The sequence below is a fragment of the Nilaparvata lugens genome, chromosome 4 (genome assembly GCF_014356525.2).
Source record: "Nilaparvata lugens isolate BPH chromosome 4, ASM1435652v1, whole genome shotgun sequence".
Lineage (NCBI taxonomy): Eukaryota > Metazoa > Arthropoda > Insecta > Hemiptera > Delphacidae > Nilaparvata > Nilaparvata lugens.
In genome coordinates, this window is record NC_052507.1 from 61961582 (window position 1) to 61985721 (window position 24140).

General features: G+C 33.8%; 1 protein-coding gene across 1 annotated transcript in view; it reads right to left on the bottom strand.

Moving 5' to 3' along the window:
* LOC111053427 (glutathione hydrolase 1 proenzyme) overlaps positions 1 to 24140 on the bottom strand; it is an 80448-nt gene that overhangs the window by 18362 nt on the left and 37946 nt on the right. The window contains exon 4 of the mRNA XM_022340318.2: positions 2706 to 2961. Within this exon, the coding sequence (XP_022196010.2) occupies positions 2706 to 2961 (256 nt within the window). The remainder of the gene's footprint in view (positions 1 to 2705; positions 2962 to 24140) is intronic.

Consider the following 24140-nt stretch of genomic DNA (forward strand, 5'->3'; position numbering starts at 1 on the left):
TTGATTAAGATGGATAGATAGTGTAGAGCGTTTTTTAAAGGCTTCACATATGTATAATCCTGTAATGCTACTTTTTAAATGTCTCACGTTGTGTCGGCAAATCATGTAAAGCAGTTTTTTACTCGCCTCCCATACGTAGAGTGAATCTTGTACTAAATCAACGGTGTTAAGGTTATAAATTTTGTAACTGCGTGCGTGGACGCTAAGTGTACACCAGACTGATTGACTCACTACAAGATTCAATACAATTGTCGGAATCGCAGGAGGCCCAAACGCTGCTCACCCTTGATTCTTCTTATGACAGATTGTATGGTGATGAAATTTTTATAAGTAGTGTAGCGGATGCTAAACACTGAATACGGATACCTTAAAATTATTACCTGTGAAGAATGAGCATACAAAATCATACAGGTCGAGCAAAAAATCCCGATGTAGATAATTTACGGGACTGCGTCTCTAATAAGTTCTGAAGGATTGAAATACGGTACTTGGACCAAATATCGTTCAGAATATATTTTGAGAACAGAGTCTTGTCAGGTTTTAAGCTCTATTGTAGGAAATTATATGATCTCTGGCTGCATCTGCTGTACTGTTGATGTATTCGCTCCTAAGTCGAGGTTGGTAACAGATAAAAGCTGATATATGAGCAGGTAAGGACAAAGAACAAATATCTCGATCTGACCCCACTCACTACATCCACTTAGACCTGTTCCAATATCCAGCTCAATTCAATTATTTCAATGATCGTATTCGATCGGTTCTTGATGATATAGAACGTATCAGACACAATAATTGACAGGCTTAAGAAATAATCGAACTCAGAAAACGAATTAACAAAATTGAAATATATTATAATAAAATATATGATCTCACAGTGCAGATTCAGAATTTGATTTACAGATTGATAATAATTTAGCATTAACAAAAGAGTTAAAAATGTTCTTGTGCTTGCATGACACCATGCATGATTCGACAGAATTTTACAATTGATAAAAGTTAACAGTTTTGAAAAAATAGTGAAAAAATGAATAAAAAAATGTTTTTTAAAATTGTTCGGGGTCGTGGTTCTGGCAGTGGAGGATAGTTAATCAACCACAAGTTTTATAAATTCTATATGAATAAATTTTAGGCTCTTAATAACTAAAAGCGCTTGTCGGCGTGGCCAATAGTTTAACGAAGAAAATTTTATATTTTTCTGCACTGAAATATTTTCGAAGCGTAGATTGGGGCCCCTTTAAAGTTATAACTCACGTGAAATTCCTTGGCTGTCGTGGTTTTCTTCTTTAGATCAAAATCGTTTGATTGGCGGCGGTCCAGGCTTCGGTCTCAGCACGTGGGGAATTTTAATTTAAAATTTCCTTCACCAAATTAATTAAGGGATGATTTAACTTTAAACTTTTAATTTATCGATTGATGAAAATAGATTTACAAATAACAAATAGATTAGCCTGAAATATTGGCTCACAAATAGAACATATAAAATCGAACGAAAATTTTTACGAATAGGTCTTGGTAACTTTTACGAGGTCTGAACGGTGAGGATTTCAAAAGGGAAGTGACGTCTTCTTCTAAGCTTCTTGGCTAGAATCTTTCTCTAAGAATCTCTGTGTAATAAATTTGCATGAAAATTTGCCATTGGTAGAACGATTGTGACGTAGACGTGACATCAGTGGCAAGCAGTAGAATATAATTCCTTTAATTACAATAATAACTCAATTTGTATAATTCTTACAACTGCTTAATCTCCTAGACATAGTTCCTCTTATACAATGTACATGTGCTAGCGTATATGATAAGGCAGGTTTGTTGTCTGATAGTAGATTAACATGTGTTGTTTTCAAGCGATCACCTTTTTGGTGCTATTTCTATGCACTATGATTGGCTTAGATTTGCCAAAGATATTCAATCACCATGTGGTTCAGTTGAAGTAATAATTAATAAAGGAATATTCTTATACAATTTTCATTATGTCTGGGACTGTTATAATTAATTTCTGCTGTTTTTTATCAATAATATAATGTTCATGCTACGACCTAGTTAGTTACAATAATACTTGACATTATAATATAATTTTTTAAGTAATAAATAATTTCAACAATAATACATACATTTTATTTTTTATTCGAAATTCTTGGTCCTTTATTGATAGTTTTTACTTTTTTAGACATAAAATTATAGCTTGCATGAGTCTGGCATGACATTTAAAATTCGCTGAATCAGTCAGCTGTGTTTGAGCTGCTTTAAAACATCTGATCGGTAGTAAGCAAAGTGTAACCTCAAAATTCAATGAGCAATTCATAAATGGTTCGTACTTTATTTGCAGAATAATTGTAATTTTATTTAATAATTCTCTAGAAAATATTCAGTACAGAACGGTACTCTTATCTAATGTACAGTTACTGATAAGTAAGCTTTATCGCTCGGTCGCTAACCATTCATTTAGCAAATTCTTTCATTTTAAAAGGTAATCACAATTTTCCTCTCTTCTCATGAGGTCTATTTAAAAAATTCATCACAATAGATAGATAGATAGATAGATAGATAGATGAATATCTTTTATTTTCACTTAATAACATTACAAAGAGTGATGTGGGCGAATTTGAGGCAATAAGAGCCCCCTTTTCCACTTAACTCACTAAGCGTGGCTACTTACATTAAGGGTAGATATGTAATGAAAATTTGAAAATTTATTAATTGAAACTTACACAACTCTTGCTACTTGCGTTATTCGATGGATCGCCACAGTTGGAGCGCTGGGCAAAAGCAAATTTGAAGCCGGTGAGTGTGATCCTCAGGCTATCAGGGTCAACAATGCTTGAGCCTTGCAATGTTCCATTATCGAATATTTTCATTGCATAATTGGTGAACACCCCTGAGCTCGGCAGAGGAGCTGCCAAGAAAGTCAACTTCGAGTCCCCCTTATGCCCAATATCTGTTGAAACTGCTTCTTGCCAGATCACTCTATAAAGATGGAAAATGCGAAAAAACGCAAATGAAAAATTATCTAAACAATCAAAAATGATTCAAACAAGAATCAATTATGTTATGTTAACATAACCTGAGAGATGGAAGTGCGCTTCATCACTCATCCACGGTGTACGGTTTACAATGTCCTCGTCTTCATTAATCAAATCCAAAAATTCTAAGCTGAACTAGCTTCTGCTTACAAAATCCGTTTCCTTTAGGGCCTGAACCATTTGGATTTTGTACGGGTGGAAGTGCAAATCTTGGTGTAAAATTTGTCTCACTGTTCGGTTTGAAATCCCAAGTGTAACGCTTTGTCGGCGAGCTGAGCGACGAGGGTTTCTGTCAATGGTGACTCTTACACGTTCAACGTTTTCAGGTCTGCGCACAGTTTTCGGTCTTTCTGTTTTCTTCCTTGTCATTGACGCAGTCTCTTCAAAGTTCTTAACCCAATTTTTAATCGCACAGGCAGATGGCACTGGCTGATTCCGATTAATGTTGAAATGGTTGCGGAATGCACGACGTGCTAACTGGTATGAACTACCGTTTTGATAAAAGGCTTTGAGAGCGTACGCACGATGTTGTGGGGTCCAGCACTCCATTGTGACTAAATGCTATTTTGCGCCAAACGTAACTGATGCCATCCCCTCCACCTCCCTCCAACACAACTTGATCGCGCGCTTTTTAAAATCGCTAATTATTATGCCTCACTTTGTATTTGATCAACAGTCTTTCATGGAGTAACAGTCCATTTTATCAAATATTTGATAATAATGAATGAAGGTCTGATAGAGAAACAAATCTTTGATTTTTTCAAATTCAAATTTATTTACAGATGGAATTAAATAGAGAATGCATTTATACAAATGCTAATTGATTTATAATTATTATTAAACGAAAATCCTAAATAAATGCTGCAAATCACCCCGAAGACCTCTGCTACTGCAGACATTGACAACAGGGTTAACAGCTAGATGGAAATTCGATGAGAACTACTATCCAAAAATTAGTTGCCAGCCCTAAAATGAGCGCTGCTATCCAGAGATTGTCAGTTTCGTGTAAGGGCAAGCATACCTGACTAGCAATTGGGAGGTACCGGGTTCGATTCCCGGGCTGGCAACTAATTTTTGGATAGTAGTTCTCATCGAATTTCCATCTAGCTGTTAACCCTGTTGTCAATGTCTGCAGTAGCAGAGGTCTTCGGGGTGATTTGCAGCATTTATTTAGGATTTCAAATTTATTTCTCAAAAAACATACACAATTATAATAATATAATATTATAACATCTAGAAATAATACAAGAAAAATACTATTAAATATATAAAATGATCCCAAAACTGCAGCATATAATATTTTATGTCCATCTATGTTTAAGGAGTAGCCTACAAGGTAAAACCTGTGCGTAGACTTAAGTTGCAGTAATATATTTATTCAATATAAACTAAGAAATTTAACCAAAATAAGAACAAAGATTTGTGGAATTTACACACAAATATAAATTTGTAGATTAAATTAGATAAAAGTTAGTAAAACACAATAATTATTATTCTATGATAAATAAAAACAGAACATAAAACAAGAAACAGTTGGTGCCTAGAACATTTTTTCTTCAGTTCTATTTGATCTTATCCATTCCTTAATCTCACAATTTAGTTTTTTGCTCCGGCTTGTATTGGCAAAAAAATGAGTAGGAACAAGATTTATTATCCTCTGTGATGAGTAAGTGAATTGTCTTCTACATACATTCAAATCCATCTTGTCTTGATGGGATGTTTCTCTAATAGGACGTAAATTTAAATTCAAGTTTCTTTAATGAAGAAGAAATTTATTTTTATTCTTCTTAATATATATTATCAAGTTTTTTATGTACAACTGTCGAACAGTTGGTACTTTGAGTTCATTGAAAAGATTGCATGTAGAAGAAGGAATCTAAGATTTTGAGGCCACTTTTTTGCTCCAAAACCCCCTCCCCCCTCTCCACCCTTGTCCATCCCGCCTCCCCTTCCCCCCGCCTGGATGGTGGGGGGTGTTCTAAAAATAGATTTCCCCCTCCCCCTGTCCAGTGGAGGTGAGGGGGGTTGAAAAGAGAGAGATATATCTTTCTCTCTCTCTCTCTCTCCCCTTCCCCTTGCCCAGGTGAGGGAAAAAAAATTCCCCTTTTAGTAGGAAAAATTCCCTCTCTATACTGACAGATTAAAGTGAATCCATATTTCTACATCTAATGCTATACTGACAGATTGAAGTGAATGCTAGATGAGGGAAAAAAATCTCTTCGAGAGGGAAAAATTCCCTTGGTGACAGATTAAAGTGAATCCATATTTCTACATCTAATGCTATACTGACAAATTGAAGTGAATGCTAGATGAGGGAAAAAAATCTCTTTGAGAGGGAAAAATTCCCTTGGTGACAGATTAAAGTGAATCCATATTTCTACATTTAATGCTATACTGACAGATTCAAGTGAATGCTAGATGAGGGAAAAAATCTCTTTGAGAGGGAAAAATTCTCTACTGTCAAATTAAAGTGAATCCATATTTCCACATCTAATGCTATACTGACAAATTAAAGTGAATCCTTTTTGCTATACTAGTGAATCCCTTTCTCTAATGCTATACTAGTGAATCCTTCACTCTACATCTATGATGTATTAGCCAGATGCCACATCTGCTCTCTCCTTCTTTTACTCGCTCCATCTCTTACTGGCACCCTTCTAAATTCCTTTTTTGCTATTCTCTATTACGAAAGGGGAGTGAAGCAGATAAGGAGTAACTAAGTTCCATTTTGATCGACTGTTCCTATACTGTCAGATTAAAGTGAAACCACATGCTTCTCTCTCCTCAACGATCTTTGCGTTATGAAAGGCTAGAGAAGGAGAATACAGACAAGGATTAACTAAGTTCCATTTTGATCGATCGTTCCTATACTGTACTAGTGAATCCTTTCTGCTATACTAGTGAATCCTTCTCTCTACATCTAATGATATACTAGTGAATCTCTACAATAATCTAAGTTCTATAATGGGTCATACTATGCTTGCTTTCCAACTGACAGTCAAAAGTTCAATCCCAACCATAGGCATAAAACCCCAATTGGCTTGCGGCTCTGAGACAACTCGTTGAAACTTGTGCAGTCGAATCTTTCATGTTGTCAGTGGCATGTGCACTCGTGATTGTGTCCCTCCTCTAGACACGTGCGCTCTGCAAGGTTCCCCTCTAAGTCCAATAACTCCTGCAGCGAAAACCGTTACATTCTGTTACATGAAAAAATGTCTAGACTGAAATTTGAAGCGACATGTGTTTAACCGTTAAAGCTCATTATACTTCAAATTTCACTCTCCCATAATATGTCATCCTTTTGCATAATTTCAGAGACCAAAGCCTTTATACTCGCCGTCTTCATCTTGAAGCAGCATGTGTTTAACCGTTAAAGCTCATTATACTTCAAATTTCACTCTCCCATAATATGTCATCCTTTTACAAGATTTATGGAAAAACCGATATAGTCAAAAATGTCTAGACTGAAATTTGAAGCAGCACATGTTTAAATTCATTATACTTCACTCTCTCTCATAATATGTCATCCTTTTACAAGATTTATGCAATCAATCATAGTCAAAAATGTCTAGACTGAAATTTGAAGCAGCACATGTTTAAATACTTCACTCTCTCTCATAATATGTCATCCTTTTACAAGATTTATGCAATCAATCATAGTCAAAAATGTCTAGACTGAAATTTGAAGCAGCATGTGTTAAAGTTCACTCTCTCTCACGCAAGTGTTTACAAGATTTTATGTTTTCGGCGACAATACAAAGTCTTTATATTGGGCTAGGTCCATTTTTTCTGTAATAATTTGCACTATCTGATTTTCTGTAAGGTTGTGTTCTTTAGCCTCTATCCAGTTCATATGAAAACTAACCCGGGCATATGAGGATACAATGTCCAGGGCCACTCTGTGTATGAATAAATTTAGATAATCTATGAATGGAGCCGAACATTGCAGTCTCATGACAGTACCATCTTCCGAATTTTTAATTGCCTCAGCTATTTCATCACGAACGCTTTTCACAGCGACTCCCATCTCGTTTTTCTTAATAAAATCTCCTATATCATTTTAAGTTGCGTACTTTTCTGCAATTTGATTAATCAGAATAGCAATAGCATCTTTTGTAATGAATTGTTCAATACCCTCCATAATATTAGCTTTTATTGCACTCACCATTTCAGATAATCGTTTTTCAAACTCTTCTTTTGTTAATGAAGAACTAGTCAATTTCTGCAAAGCAGATTCTAAATATTGCTTATCAATTGACGATGGATGTGTTTCATTTACTTTAGTAAAAATTTCTGTACTAAGCTGTTTTAATTTAGTATTGAGATAGTTTCTGTCCAACACCTCCAAATTCTTAATTTTATCCGATATGGCTTTTAATTTCTTATCTAAATAAGCTTTATCAACTTTATCGTTGTTAATACTGAGCAACTGAGATGAAAAGCTGTCTGTTAAAGTTTTCACTTCTCCTAGAGCAGATTCTAAAGTTAGAGTTCTCTCTGCAATAGCTTTATCGATATTAGCTTTATCTTTTAGCTCTTCAATTATAGACGCGATCCCAATATCATGTCCAGTGTTGCCAGAAGCTTTTGAGGAATAGAGTAAATTTAATCTTTCCACTAATTCGTCAAAATTATCAAAGTATTGATAAATTCTATCATGAGAATTATTTTTTGCAAATTTCAATAAACCCCACCCCTTCTTTTTACTAATTTTTTTACTGGGAAATAACTTTTGAATCATTTGCGATTTAATTCCCTGATTTCGTTTAACATAGCCTCTTCGATCTAAATGTATGCCTGTAAGTGTTAAGATTTTTTATACTTATCCAGATCTCTCTGATTATAAAGATTCGAGTTTGGTCTCGCACTGAATAATAACTCAAGTAGACCATGTGTTAAACGAAATCTTTCATTATTAATATCTATATAACCGTTATCGAATATTACTTGCTGATTTCCAATATGATACACGTCATCTTTAGAATTGTATGAAATTCCATAACTGATTGAATTATTCAATTTTTCCGCATGAAACGTTTTTAGATATTGTGACAGCACATCATTGTTTCTGCTAGAACCAAGTAAACTGTTTTCAAATTTAGTCGAGCTTAAAAAATTGTCTGTTGAACTCTCATAACTCTGCTCATCCTCCTCATTATCATCAATTTCCATACTCTCCTCTTTTACTTCTTCCTTTTTTGGTTTTACACCAGAGTGAAAACTAGATTTGGTTTTTCCCAATTCAATTATAGGTTCTATCAATGGTGATAGAGTTTTCCTATTGTATTCCTCCGATCGTCTTTCAAAATTGACTAAGCTTTTATGCTTGTCTCTGATTACTTTTCTCAATTTCTTAATCTTTTCGATTAAACCAACGTTCTTTCTATTCAGTTTTCTGCTGCTGTATGACAACATGACTGCAAAAAGAATTAATCTCTACTGAACGGTAAGTAACATATCGAGCGAATCTCGGTATTTGCCACTATTAATTCCACACTCGCTCATAATAGTTACAAAATTATGAGGTTTACGATTCCAAACTTTATGACAAAGTTTAACGAAATCTTTATAAGAAATATCTCCTCCAACATGATCTCTGTGAATTAATTTCAGACTCAATAAATCTATCTTGAAGATTATAATCATATTTGCATTGTCCCTAGTGAAATGTTTCTGTGTAGCTCCATAACTCTGAATTAAATATGCAGTGTCAATATTACGATGTCGTCCCATAGTAAAATATTCTCTTATTTGAGGTACATGATTAAGTTGGAAGTCGTCGAATATTACTAAAGAATATTGTGATATTCTGTTTGGGTGAGGAATAGATTCCGAATTGCTGTTTATATGAAATTCAACATCTTTCATTTTTGAAAAGACTTTTCTCAAAAACAAGTACTTATCTTGATACTCGCTATTCGTGTGCAAGTATATAGTTTTAAATCTCAAGCCATTCTTTGAAAAAATTGAATTAAATAGCAAATTGGTCTTGCCACAGCCTGAAGAGCCTATTATAAGGATCCATGCATTATGAGGTAACAACTTACCATTTTTACACCATGTTGGCATTTCTTTCTCTCTTATAACATTGTCGAAATTTACTATCGGAATCATGTTAGTCACGTGTACAGCATGTGATCTGATAAGGAACTGATAAGTTATCAGGCAGGAGGGTGACCCACCACATGGGTCATCGCTCGACAGGAGCTCGCTCGCTCGCTCCCTCCCACTGATAGAAGTTTCTCACTTCAACATATCGTTCCCTCTCTTTCCCGCACCCTCTTCACGAGAATGCATCTGTTGCTTGACCCTTAGCCTTAGCAAATTACGAAAATGAAACTTCAGATTGAAATGAAAAGCATTTTCGATGAGGAGCTATTATATTTACAGCAAATCTTTGACATATTTACACTGAATGGAATGTATTTAAAATGAGATATTACAATAGATTATTTTTCATCTAATAGTTGATCTTTACTAATATAACTAGGCATTGAAAATCCAATCCATTTCACTAGCAATCCTTTTTTATCACGTTTTAATATTTTTTCAATCAAATACACTTGTCTCTCCGATTCGTTTAATTGTGTTTTTTTAATTTCTTCTGCATAAAACCTACCACTAATTACTTCTCCATTTAGATCTCGCAAGCTATACGTTACAGGTTGAGAAGGAAATATAGAATGAATTACAAAATACTCCGCGCTCCAGTTTATGTTATAAGATTTATCGAAAAGAACCCTTTTTTTTGAGATTCGTACAACATCTCCTAGCTTAAATTTCGGTTTTGAATTTTTCAATTTATATCGTCTATTGAATGCAGAATTCAATGACTTAAGAACATGATTACGATCTTTCTTCCTCACATCCTTAGGTTTCATTCTAATGGATGAATGCGTTGTTGCATTATAATCACGAACCAAACTATCTAGTTGTGATATCCAGTTTTTGGTTCCATGTTCAGTTAAATATCTATAAATTTTTGCTTCAAGTGTTCTATTAAACCTTTCAACTATGGAGGCTTTCTAATCACTAAAAACATGGTAATGTTTAATACTATATCTATCTAATAACGCTTTAACTTTTGAATTAAAGAATTCTGTTCCCTGATCTGTTTGGAACAGCTTAACTCCCTTATTTTTAGAAATAATTGGTTCGAGAGCGTTAAATACAGATTGGCTTGCCTTGTCTTTTAATGGTACACAATATGCAAATTTTGAAAAACAATTAATAACAGCTAAGATATATTTATAACCCTTATTAAAACGCGATAAACTTGACATCTCAATAAGGTTGGCTTGAAGCAGGTCTTTTTCACTTTTCAGTTCATATTTGCGAGTGGCATAGTTCACACGCGGCACGCTATGAAGCTCTAAAGCTAGCTTAGATCTAATAATATTCATGATATTTACAACAGTCAAATCAGTGGTGTTGGATGATTGTCATGGAACATACTGAGCAATCAGTTAGAGTGTTGTGGGCACTCTATAATGTCCAAAAAGGAGAGTGTCAACACCGTTCTCAGCAATGTACCTCTTATCATCATAAGGACTCAAACAGATTTTTGCACATTCAACCTGGTACATGGTGTGGTGGAACAAGAACTAATAATTTATTTATTTATTTATTTTTTTTTTTTTTGAAATACCTTTCTCTTCTACCATAATATTCTATGTTGTTAGTATGAAGACTTCCTTACTACTGTTCAATCAATTATATGTGTACATACTTAATCAGACTAAACGGCTTCATATATTATTCTAACTTACACATACCTTTACAACTAGAGTAGCTTGGTTTAATTCAATAAATCAACATAGAATGAGAAACATTATACAGCATTTATTTTTGATAATTCTTTACATAATTCAAGTATATAGTTTACATTCATTAAATATGGTATGCAATAATCAAAAATTTGTACAATATCGTCTTTATTTTTCAAACTTTTGTCAATAGTTATAATAATTTTGCATTTATTTATTCATAACTTACAACTAATACATTTATTCCTTAAACCTCTACAAGTATTACTATTATTATTATTACAATTAATTTTCACATTCAAAGCTTTTAGTATTTAAAAGTTTTATTCTCTCCTCAATTAATGAGTTCATCATAATTTCTGTAAAAAAGTTAAAGTTATAGTTTGTACAACATTGCTGATTCGCCACACATTTTCATAGTTTCAAATGTAAATCTTACACTATCAATGTTTTTATCTGTTAACCTATCTTCAATGAAATAATACATTTGAATATTCAACCAACCTAATCAATTACAATAGCAAAATTCAGGAATTTCCTTTAATTCACATCTTCGATGTCTATCAACTATATTCTTATTTATAATATAACATACGCTTATATGTTCTGACTTCTGTTCTTCACTTTTACCAGGTTTTATAAATGTTAAATATTCCTCAAACGTTAGTCCTTCTTTTCCGAAATTATTCAATTCTTATATTGTTTTGTCAATAAGTTCGAAATAACAACATCTATATTTTTCATCGATTTTATTCGAAAAATAGTTCTTATCAAATGAAATTGAATCCATTTCCAATCTGAAATTAAACATAATATGCTATCAATCTTGTTCTAGCCCACTCTCATCTGAACAAATAGATAAAAAATTCCAGATAAGTTCATTTAATTGTTCTTTTGTTAAATGTTTATTTTTTTCTGTTATACATTTTTTAATTTTATCGATAGACTCTTTAAGATGTGCACAATCACATCTCCATGAATCGGGGCAATCTTTTTCCCTGTAAGCATCATATGATGTACAGTATAAATCACAAACAGAAATATGATTATAGTTATCACTATGCCAAACTCCTAATTTTTCATAGTCTCTCACAAATGTTAGATATTTCATATTTGTCCATCCTTTTTCTGCTAACTGGTCCAATAATTGCTGATGCGTCTCCAATAGTTCAGTTAGTTCACAACAATAACTTTGTATTCTCGCCATTTTTTCTAAAGAAAGAGAATCATATTTACGTAATTCATTAAAATGCCTATTTATAATATATACTGAGCTTATATATTCATCAAATGATTCCGTTCGACAGCTCATATCTGAGAACATATTAAACTATAAGTTGGAATGATCAGCGTATATAATCAATTGTAAAATATTTACTTAGTTAGTAATTGACTCTTATCTATCCAAGACGGTTCACTAAAACCGAGCCACTTTACAAGATAACGCTTTCCAACTTTCTTCAATATTCTCTCTACAAGATAAACTTGCATTTCATCTAAAGTTAACTCTGATTTCTTTAATTCTTGTTCATAAAATTTACACAGAACCTTTTTGTGACAATATAATGCTTGTGAAAATCTGTGCTTTGGATGATTGTGAGCCAATGGATAAGAGACGTTTCGTTCTAATATATATGGATATATGTGTAGCATTCAACTTATATTTAAGAGGCAAATTCTCTAATATGGTGACACCTAAACATGGAGTCAAAGCAAAGCTGGCTTACCTATTGGACAGTGGAAGTGATATGTCTCAAAAGATTCTACAAGTGCTTGGTTTCTGTTTCCAAGGAGAATATAAAGAAGACTATAATGTGATAGTAGATAACAATAAAACTGTTGGGATCGATTGCTTGGCTTGGGTTAATAATAATGTGAGAGTAAAAATTTATAATAAGTTTGTATGTCAAATCACAAGCCCTGCTGTAAATAACCAGTTAGCTAACCATATTGTAGACTTTATTCCCTGTGCAGATGCAAGATTACAGGAAACCTTTACCTCTGATGCAGCTAAAATGCATGGTATTACACGTTTGGAAGCTACAATCTATAACTATAGTTTAACAAATAGAGACAATAGCAAAATCTTTGACCCTATTCAAGATAGCTTGTCACTCTTGAATGATAGTAGAAATTATTTCCAAAATGTCCCAAGTTATTCTCTGTCCTCGGCTAAAATGTGGAGAAAACTGACAGATAATTTAAAAAATAGTTGTTGTTTGGTCTATAATGATCTTCTACAGTATGTTTACTGGGGAAATAGCAATACCAAGAAATTGACTGGAGTACAAGTAAAGATCCCCACTGAGCCACAACATAGAAATAAAATAATTTCTTATTATTGTTATTCTTATATAATTGTTATTTCTGCATTCAGTTTCAATTTACTAGCTATAAATTATGTAGAGATTTTTGAGGATCCATCAGACAGAAATAATATCAGTTTCTCACAAAAGTGCTATATTAAGAGTGGTGAGACATATTTCTCCAAGTCAACCACAGTTTTCTCTACCATATTCAAAGTTGTTGAGCTAGATGAGTTGGGTCTTGTAGCAACAGCTAACTTGATAACACAAGTCTTAAGAAAACAAGCAAACATGACTTGTAAGCTTCTCCCATACCCTGTTAAAGAGATACAGCCCTTGTCTCCTATCAGCCAAGAAGCGTAAGCTAGAACTGGATGAAATTGATCTAAAACGGAGGAAAACTGAGTTTTTTGAAACCACACAGTCATTTAGGGTACAGCATAAGCAGCTAGAAGAATTTGAGGAAGACGGATAGACGAATTGAGGAAGAATTTAGTAGATGGATAACGCGGATTTTGCGAGACTTTTTTATGACTTTTCCCCCCCTCCCCCCTCCTCATGCACCAATCCTACCTTCCCCGCACCTCCCCCGCTCCTGCCGCACCTCTCCCGCCCCCGCCCCCTTAGAAGAACCTCTCTCTCTCTCTCTCTAGAAGAAGAGGAAGAAGAAGGAGAAGAAGAAGGAGAAGAAGAAGGAGAAGAAGAAGGAGAAGAAGAAGGAGAAGAAGAAGGAGAAGAAGGAGGAGAAGAAGAAGGAGAAGAAGAAGGAGAGGAAGATGATACTCTCTCTCTCTTGTCATGCTCTAGTTAGAAGGAGAGGAAGATGATACTCTCTCTCTCTCTCTTGTCATGCTCTAGTTAATATAGTCATGGCTAATTACATTTAGTCATGCTCAATTACATTTAGTCATAGTCTATTTGATGATTAATAGTAGAGAGAGATATGTGTGTGAGAGAGAGAGGCAATCTACTGACAGATTCAAGTGAAACGAACTTAACTGAAACATGTTCTTGACAATGGGTTGTACACACAACGAACGTTATATTTTTAATGTTTCCTCAATCATAACTAATGCATAGAATGAAGTTGTATATCCAAATACACATTGTAAAGTATCGAATTTGGGTAGATAAAAATCCCTAACCGAAATAGTAATAGGTCTGAAAATAAAGTAACTGGCTAATATCGCCAAATAGATAATAACTAAGATTAGATAGCATCAGCTTGTTCTGGCTAAATGGTACAAAAACCTAAAAAGGATTTGAAGGAATTTTATTGCTCATAAATAGATTATTATATAAAATATTTTGAAGATTGAGGTTAGGTACATGTATTCACGGATCGGTAACCTAGAGATCGATCAAATCGAGAAACGTAGAATCTGACCAAAACCCCTTGGCAGAGCTCTATTGCAATCAAACGGTGTGCAATGTGAAAAAACACCTGATCACGTGGCTAATTATTAGGTAGCATGAAATTAATATTAATGTATAGAATATTAGCTAGCATGTAAAGAGCATAACAAATAAACCAAATAAAAATAATTAAGTGTATTCAGGAAATAAGAGGTACCAGGCGCATGAATACCGAATAAAATTTGCATGCACCAATAGTAAAACGGCAGTTAATAGGCGGCAACTGTAGGCCAATTCAAAAATATTTCTATATATTTATATAAATGTACTAGATTTTGTGTTAAAACTTTGTATAGTTTATGTTATCGATATGGCTCGAAAGCAAAGAAATTATTAATCGTACAATCTAAGTAATATTTTGATATTTTTTGTAAGATCTATTTGACCCTAAATGGCGGAGGACTAAGATATTCAAATTTTATGTTAATTTGAAAGTCGGAAATAAGATTTGTAAAAATTGAGAAAGGAGAACCAGCACTCGCCAACCAAATGCCACCAGGAGAGGACCCCAAATATTTTTGAGCGTAGTACCTTGCTAATAAATTTGTAAAAGTTAAAGTTAAATCACATTATTAAATTTCTTAAAGGACTTTGTGATGCTATTGTAAAGCAGAAGTCATTTTCAATTTCAAATAAATTTATAACCCCTTGGAAGAGACGATTCCGGCTACCATATTCCCGGACCACATGGAGTTGGATCGACATCGGCGGCTTACAAGAAGATTTTCGACACGTGAGTGATAAATATTGAATTAGTGATGGGCGCTCTAGTGCTTCGAATTAATCTAATAATCAAAGCTAGCTCGCCGAAAGGGTTTTTATTATAAATTAAGAAATTAATAAGAGTAATACTTGCGCAAGTAAAATTAGTATTAAAGGTATTTTATTGAAAGAAAAAGATAGATCAATACATTTCAGAAATTTCTATTGAATCAAAGAAGTATAAAATCTAAGCTATTAAAACATATGCATATGATATTTAATTTTTGCAATATAATTTGCGATAGTTTGTTATAGCTCTAATTCACTAGATGAATGGCTCTACCTATTCCGTCAGGTGCCGAATCTTGCACCCTGAGATAAAAATATATATTCGATACAAAGAAATCTACTAAGTACTAGAGATTTTAATATATATATATATATTTGGATTATTAGTGGCTAATTTATCAAGCTGATCTTAAAGCACATATTTTTAATTGAATTGTCCAAGTCAACAAGTATTAGCAAGCGCATATCGCAGCTACATGCAAAAGAATGCATATGATTTTAAGATAAAGGCACATGGTAATGATTCGTGCCATAAATCTAGAATATAAAGTTTAGCCTGTGATATTTTACTAATTTCAATTATTGTTCTATTTTTATATTATATTTTTCTATCGCTCTTTATATATTTTTTGCCTCGATCTATTTTTTGCATTATTTGTTTAATATATGTATGAAATGTTTATGGTGTGCAATTTATTTTTATTCCTCAACACTATAGTATAAGTATCATATTTATATATATATTTATTTTTATTGAATTACAAGAGTTATAGGAGAAGCCCATACCTAGGCCTATCAAGATTTTTTGAGACTGAATCCTATTAAAAAACCACGACCTAATTATATGATTATATCAAATATCTCATGCTTTACCGACTGATGCCAAGCAGGAGGCTAATCGCTATTTAAATATAAAGAATAACGTCAGAACATGTATCTTTAAACTCTCTAGAGAGCGAACTATGATCTTTCACATTTTTTATTGGCAATGTCATATGAGCATTTCCAGAGATCATTAGAATTATTAACAATAGCTAATGATTCATCATTATTTGAACAACCATAATGGAAATGACCGGTTTCTAATGCATCCAATAATTCAAAAATTTCAGATAGAATTGGAAAGTGAAGATTTTCTGTTTTTGTTAATGCAAGATCACTCACCTCATCACCCGTTGAAAATTTAATATTCTTTGCAATTAGATCAAATTCATTGAATGAAATTGTCATCAAGAGACAAGATAGTTTCTTGAACTTTGAAAAGCTATAACAATCAACCATATTTTTCAGTTGAGTGTATGTACAGGTGAAACGTGATAAGAAACTACTTGTATCTGCACACTTATAGCATTGAGCTTCAACGCATGTGAGATCTTTTCAGCTCAACTAACAAAGCAATACTGAAGGATTAAACTTAGACATTGTAGGTACAATGAAAACAATCGAGTATACACTAGAAATTTATTTACACAATTCACTACAATTGTTCATCACTTCCTCTTCAATTTTTATTAGTTTACTAACAGACAGTTTATGAGGTCTGTAATAGCATAGATAATCATTTATATCGTTCAAATTCACTGTGTTTAAGAAAATGTCTTTTAGTTGTTTCACCAAATGATGATTTTCATGAGTTGAATGTTTAATTGCAATTTCACAGGCATCATACCAATCAATACACTGTTCTAACCTCATTTCCAATTCACTATCAGCTTGCATCCACTTGCACGGGTCCATGATGAGCAAATGAAGAAACTATACATATGTCGGTACTAATATAGAGAAATTAAACGGTTCCTGTGCCTTCCCTCCAATGCAACATACACGAGCAGTATGATATTTCAATGCTTGCTTATGATAAACACATTGAATTTCTTCTCCGTTATAGAAAAAGCCATATCTTGCAAAGTTTTTCTTTTCTGTATTTGAATAGAATTGACATTTTTTCATGCTAAGCATTCTATTGTTTTCGCACATGAAATTTGGAGATGAGTCCATATTTTTCATTATCAAAGTATTGTAATGAACCGCTGCGAATAACGCACATCGACCGTGCGGATTGCGATGATGAATTTCACAGGCATTATAACACCAAGAACTTGTAAAGTAGTTAAAATTTGGTTTCTCAATTTCATCTGGTAAACAACATACGTTTTTGTGTAACCTTCTGAGAAACTTAGCTTTCTCTGTACCTTTTGTGTAGATTTTATCATATCCTTCAAGATAAGATATCAATAATTCGTCTGTATAAATAAAATTACCATCTTCCCAGCGTATTTTGTGATAATTGTTCTCAGCCCATGTTACTTGCTTACGCAATTTAGCATTCAATTCCGACTATGCAAATGGCGACTTGAAATGTAACACAACAAAGCTATTTAGCTGATCTACGATTCCGATTTCTTTCACGATAATTTGATTAGAAGTTCCCTTGAACCAATGCATGTCGACTGTTGCAAATTTTTTACAGGAGGATTCCTCCTCTTGTGTTGTTTTGTCCTCCTCCTTTGTCCTCCTTTCTCCTCCTCCTTCTCCTCCTCCTACTCCTCCTCCTCCTCCATTCTCCTCCTGTGGTTTAGGTGTACTACATCTTGAGTGATAGTAGAAGAAGTCTTGTTCGGTGTCAAGATCACACTGCGTGTCAAGATCACACTGCGTGTCAATAGATTGTATTTTCTTCCCAGAATTATAACACATTATAGGCGTACTACATCTGGAGTCATAGTAGATGCTGTCTTCTTTATCAAGATCGCACTGTATCCCGATAGAGCGTGTTTTCTTCTCAGAATTAGAAGACATTCTAGATGTTAACCGATCAAAGCTAAAACCTCAAATGAGTGAAATTTGAAAAATGCAATACTTATATAGCTTGTGCTCTATCGAGAAATTACTGAACTTCCTTCACCATGGAAGTAAGGGGAGTGTACTCCATGATACGATCACTGATTAAAATGCAATAAGCGGAAGTATTTGGAGGTACAGCTTCCTTAAATTCCATATCTATTCTAATATCTGTGGAGGATTTCAAATGAGAAGATTGATGTGAACAGTCAATTACAATCAGGGGTGTTTTAGTACAAAATGTGTCAAAATCAATCTCTGTTCCAAGCTCAGTATTGATACTATGGTTATAGTAGGCCGAGGGAAAATCCAAAAACATACGGTACATCAATTCTTGTTTACCAAGGAGGTTTTCATAAGGAAAATAGTCAGAGTTCAAGTAGACCTTTGCATTTTGAAGATTACAACTATCAAATTCCGAGATTGATTTATTAATTTTATTCTTACGATCTGTTTGAAACGCTAAAACAACATACTTTGGTGTGTCGAGATGTGATGCGGTTTTTACTGCCCAAGAATGAACAGTGCTATTTTGTAAATTTGGTAATTCTGAAATCTCCCAATGACGAAAGCTCAGCTTCAGCGGTGTATCAGTATCGAGCAATCTCAAAAATTTCAACCTCACATGATCTTCTAAAGTAATATAGGGAATTCTCCATTGAAGCTTCGTTATTTTTATATTAACGTTTGTTGCTTCTGTAGACTCGATGCAATTGAGATCTGTTGGCGATCTTAATAATACAAGTTCTTGTTTCAAGTTTAAAATTATTCTTTGAAAGTCTTCAAAAATGGTAAAACTAATTTAAGAGGTACACAGAATGTAAACTTATTATCTTTCAGTGTATATCCTGCTCTGTCAAACCCGGCCAAGTGATATGTGTTCTTATCAAACATATTTTTCACTAGTATAGCTTTAATTGTTGATGTTAATCCAATTAGTCTTGATTTAGAAATTTGTTGTCCAGCCAATTCATATCGAATTTCATCAAAGAGATTTCCAATGAGGTTACTGGATAATATATACTTAGCTTCTATCGGAGCATCCCCAGCCTTCACAGCTGGTTTTGTACACTTCACCTCCCCCTCAATAAATATAAATGATTTGCATGGAAGGCTGTACTGATCCATAGAAGCCACATGGATGCGAGCTTCATCTGAGGGTTTAATTTCTTGTCCCGAATATACTATATGAGTATGGAACTGAAATTTAGTAATATCATTATAGAACTCGAGTTGAGATTCAACATCGAGAATTTCACTAATTGCTGCGCCGTACATGACGCCGATCTACTATAAATCCCAACTTTTCCAATATTCTCGTGCTTTTCGCCGATATAGCACGTAGCTTTTTAGGTGTTGACTCTATCACGTTCGAGTCTCTAATGAGCTTCTGTGAGCAAATGCTAGTGCGAGGTTTGAAAACGAGGAATCCCATTTCAAGTTCTTTGTTTTTCACGAATGTGAAGTCTAATTGTAATTATATCTCCTCGGAAATCAATAAACGATCCTTCTTGATCGGTTACCTTTACATTAATGCTTTGAATTCTATGTGTGTTTAAAGGCATATAGATTATCGGATTAGGTGTTTCATTTATCAAATACCCGCTAGGTACTCTAGGTGAGAACTTGTATATAATATGTTTCTGTTTGCCATCGGAGTAACTCCCACAGGCTATATTGCACTCAACTACAATAGAGTTAATATTTGTTATGCTAACTAAATGCTGAGAATAATACCATTTATTCGGTTGTAATATAACATTATCAAAACCAAGCATTTTTCCTATTGAAGTAGATGATGTAAAGTCAATAGGCTTATCAGAACGAATTTCGAGCTTCATAGTATTCGTGTTAGCTCTTATATTAAGTTTCTTTTCGTCACTATTCAATTTACTCTTTAAAGCTAATATAATGTCATCAACTTCATATGCACCCGTATCAAGATCAATTAATTTATCACCATATTTGAAGCTAGAATTTTTACCTTTTATAACATTTGCAATGCTATTGTAAGTACAGAAATTAATCAATCCAATTTCCCATTCTTTATTTTTATCCAAATCGAGAATTTCTTGTAAATGTTCATAGAGATCACTTGATCTAGATCGTAATGTAATAACAACCATCTTATATGTTTTCGGTACAAATACTGGATTACAACTGGTTCGCAAAAAACAAGAGCATAAGGTGTCCACATATATTTGTATGTAATGGTTGCATGTGCTCAACATTGTAAAAAATATTTACACCTGTTTCTTTTTTCCAATATTTATTCAATTCATAAGGTGGTTGTAAATTACCAATTGGATCAAAATAGTAAACATTTGATCCTCGTTTCTTATAACCAACCCAGTGTGTACCATGTCCGGATTGAGTGTCTAAATTAACAATACAATTCTCATTTTTTAGAATTTTATTAGGTAATGTATCTATCATGTATACACCTCGTAGGGGAATTTGTAATAATTTACACCATTTTATTAGATCGTGATTGGACAATTCACCATCGATATTCATTTTTTCACCTTCTTTGTCGTTCTACGTTTTTTAACTCTTTTTTTCTTTGGAATAAACTTACACCATATGGTGAGGAGGAGGATGTGGGGTTGGGCCCAATCAAAATACGACCACCACTCGAGATTGGAGGGTACGGTTTCAAATAGTAACCTCTACCTGCAATATGCTGTTTCAACTGAGCAATAGCTTTTTTCCTTATCGAGCTGCTATGAGTTTTCCCAACACTTGTGCTCTTCTTCTTCTTCTTCTTTCTCAATCCACCGCCAAACGCTGCTTTAGCTTTCATCACGTTTGTTACAAGATAACTAAGTGCTCTTTCACTTAGAGATGATTTTGGATTCTTGAATATTTCCCATGCTGTGTTTGCAAGAGCTCTGTCTGCAATCGCTCGCGACTTATTATCACTATTTTGAGTGTATGCTATATCATGTACCTTACAGGCCCTATCTAATGAATTTATACCTTCATCCCCCCTCTTTAACCTTTCATTAACCTTGGTGCCAGGGCCACACCACTGGTAGCCCCCCGGGAGGTGAATTTCAGGTGATGCATTTATTAATTTATTTATAATAGTTGATGTAATGTCCCCCGCAGTACCCGCTATACCTTTGACAATTTTGCTAGCCGAACTCAAGATTCCTTCACCTCGTTTCCTAGAAGATAACTTTCTTCTACATACCATTTTTCATTACCTTTCAACTCAATAGTTGAACATCGACTGAGGTTAATTAATCAAACACTTAACCTCAATCGAGAGACAAAGAAATTGTCTCACTATGTGCTTTATATATTACTACAAAGTTGGTATGTTTTAATCAATAGGGAATACAATTTTCTATCATCATGATGTGTCTTATTAACACACTTGTTAAGTATGTTGTAAGTTTTGTAGAAATTGCAAAGAATTGAACGTTCATCAATCATAAATCTATACCAATGTCTTAGACTAACATCGAGAGAAGCATCTGATGAATTGACACATGATTTGATATAAGATAATGTATGATTTCTTACTAACAGTGATTCCTGCATCAATTGAGGTGTTTCCAAATCCCTAATCTCATTTCGTACATTTTGTATAGATTTCAATATTCTCTTACTATCATTTTGCATTGAATCATATTTTTTCAAAGCAATATGGAAAAGTAATAGCATATTCACACAACATATTATAAAGAGAAGAACAAATAAAACTCTCCATACGATTATCTTCATTGCACAACTTCTCCATTCAAGTGTTGTAAGCATACTGATAAAAATAGATTGCTATATCTATAGTGAGTGTATAGCGCGAACAGATGGAGGAGAATCTCACAACAAGGTCAAGACTGGCATGCGCATGCACGCGCAGCAGCAACTATAAAATAGCTTCTCTTGTGAGCGAACACTCATTGACTGTACAAGAGCATTACTATTCTACATTCATTGAGTGTTCAGTTACAAGAGGATCTATTCTTGCGTGAACAGTGTACTATTCTACATCTTCTTTGACAGGTGAGAATTAAGAACAATTTTTTTAAAAACAATATTACAATTTATTATCAAACACTACAATATTTACATTATATACTACTTGTGAAGCATATAACTGCTACATGCTATGAGAATAAGATTGTTACATTTTAACAATCTTAATGTCGCTCCATGTAGCGGTTATATGCTTCACTACTATTCCTAAATTTTTACAGTTAGAATTAAATTTAACCACTTTACAAGGTGGAATTATTGAAGAAAATCTCTGAGGCAGGTATACCTCAGAGATTTTCTTCGTAGAAGCGATATTAATTTTCAAAATAATTTGTCTGCCATGATGGTTCGTTTCCTCCCACACTGAGATGATAGTATATGGAACATCCTCCGCCAGCTCGCGGAGAGGCATCCACGGTTTTGGTGATGGGTTATTGATGAGTGCGATGAAGTCCTCATCATCATCATCCCGCGCGGCTGCCTCCTCCAGTAGCGGAGCCATGGAGGTGTTCTCAGACATATGTTTCTGTTAAATGAAAATCTATGATTAGTAACTTTATTATAATTTGTTTCAGATTATCAACTACTTGTGATCAACAGATTATTGTCATAATCTCAACTTGATATCATCAGATTGACAAGACATTCTCTACTTGTGATCAACAGATTATTGTCATAATCTCAACTTGATATCATCAGATTGACAAGACATTCTCTACACAAAGTGAGTAATATCAGTTATTGAAATAATATTTCTTGCAGAATCCAATAGTGAATCAAATTAATAAGCAAACTCTTTCATTGCAACAAATAACTATCAACTGAATCAGTAATTTTCTTAACACATCACTTCAATATTATAGCAAATAATATGTAAGCATCATAATAATGAAATCAAAATATTCATCTTATTCAATTTTTTGACTGAACTACTAGTAAGGTTGATCAGTTCAAAAATAAAATTATACACATCTTAACTGAACTCTAATCATTTAATATCACAATATAACTATCAACTAAATCAGTAATTTTCTTAACACATCACTTCAATATTATAGCAAATAATATGTAAGCATCATAATAATGAAATCAAAATATTCATCTTATTCAATTTTTTGACTGAACTACTAGTAAGCTTGATCAGTTCAAAAATAAAATTATACACATCTTAACTGAACTCTAATCATTTAATATCACATTGTGCATTGTACAAAGACATCTATTGGAATTAGTTTTTTCTCACTTATTAGATAGTAGCATGCATTCAACCTAATCACTTCAAATAATTATATTTCTTGATTTCATAAAACAATTTATGCTCAATTCAAATGAATATATCATATTCATGTAGTCAAATATACATCTTAACTGAACTCTAAAGTTGAATTAAGTTCCTATATTCGTTATCAAGAAATTGTCTTTCAAATCAGATTCATCAATAACTCCAATGTGAGTACATGTAATGTGAACATTGGAAATTATTTTTTTCCCAGTAAGAAATTTATCAGATACTAGCAAGCTTTTGGATGACAACATATAAAGATTTAAAATTATCTGTTCACATTACATGTTAATAATATTTGAAATAACTAACCTGTGAGGGTACGAAGTTGGTTTCTTCCTCCTCCAGAAATTGCAGTTTTCTCTTCCCCTGCTGCCTGTTGGTGGTAATTGTTGTTAGCGGCACTCGCTTCGGTGCCCATCCTAGATGAGATGGTGGTGTGTCTGGTATAATGAGCTCATCGCTGCTCATCCCTCTCTCCACGAAGACTCCACGTCTCTTCAGGGGCGACTCCTCGGCGTCGGATGCAGCAGGGGGAGCAGCACTGGTAGAAGGAATCTTCTTCTTCCGCGCAGCTTGCGCTGCCCAGTAAGATGGGAATGATGGTTCTTGTTGAGGAGGTGTATCCGGAAGGATGTACTGCTCACGTGTGGACTCCATGATGATGATAGCGAGGATATGTGTGAAACGTGACTAGTGGTCAATGAAGCTGGCAAATCCAATGACCGCCGCTTATATACTCATTCGTTCCTCTCTC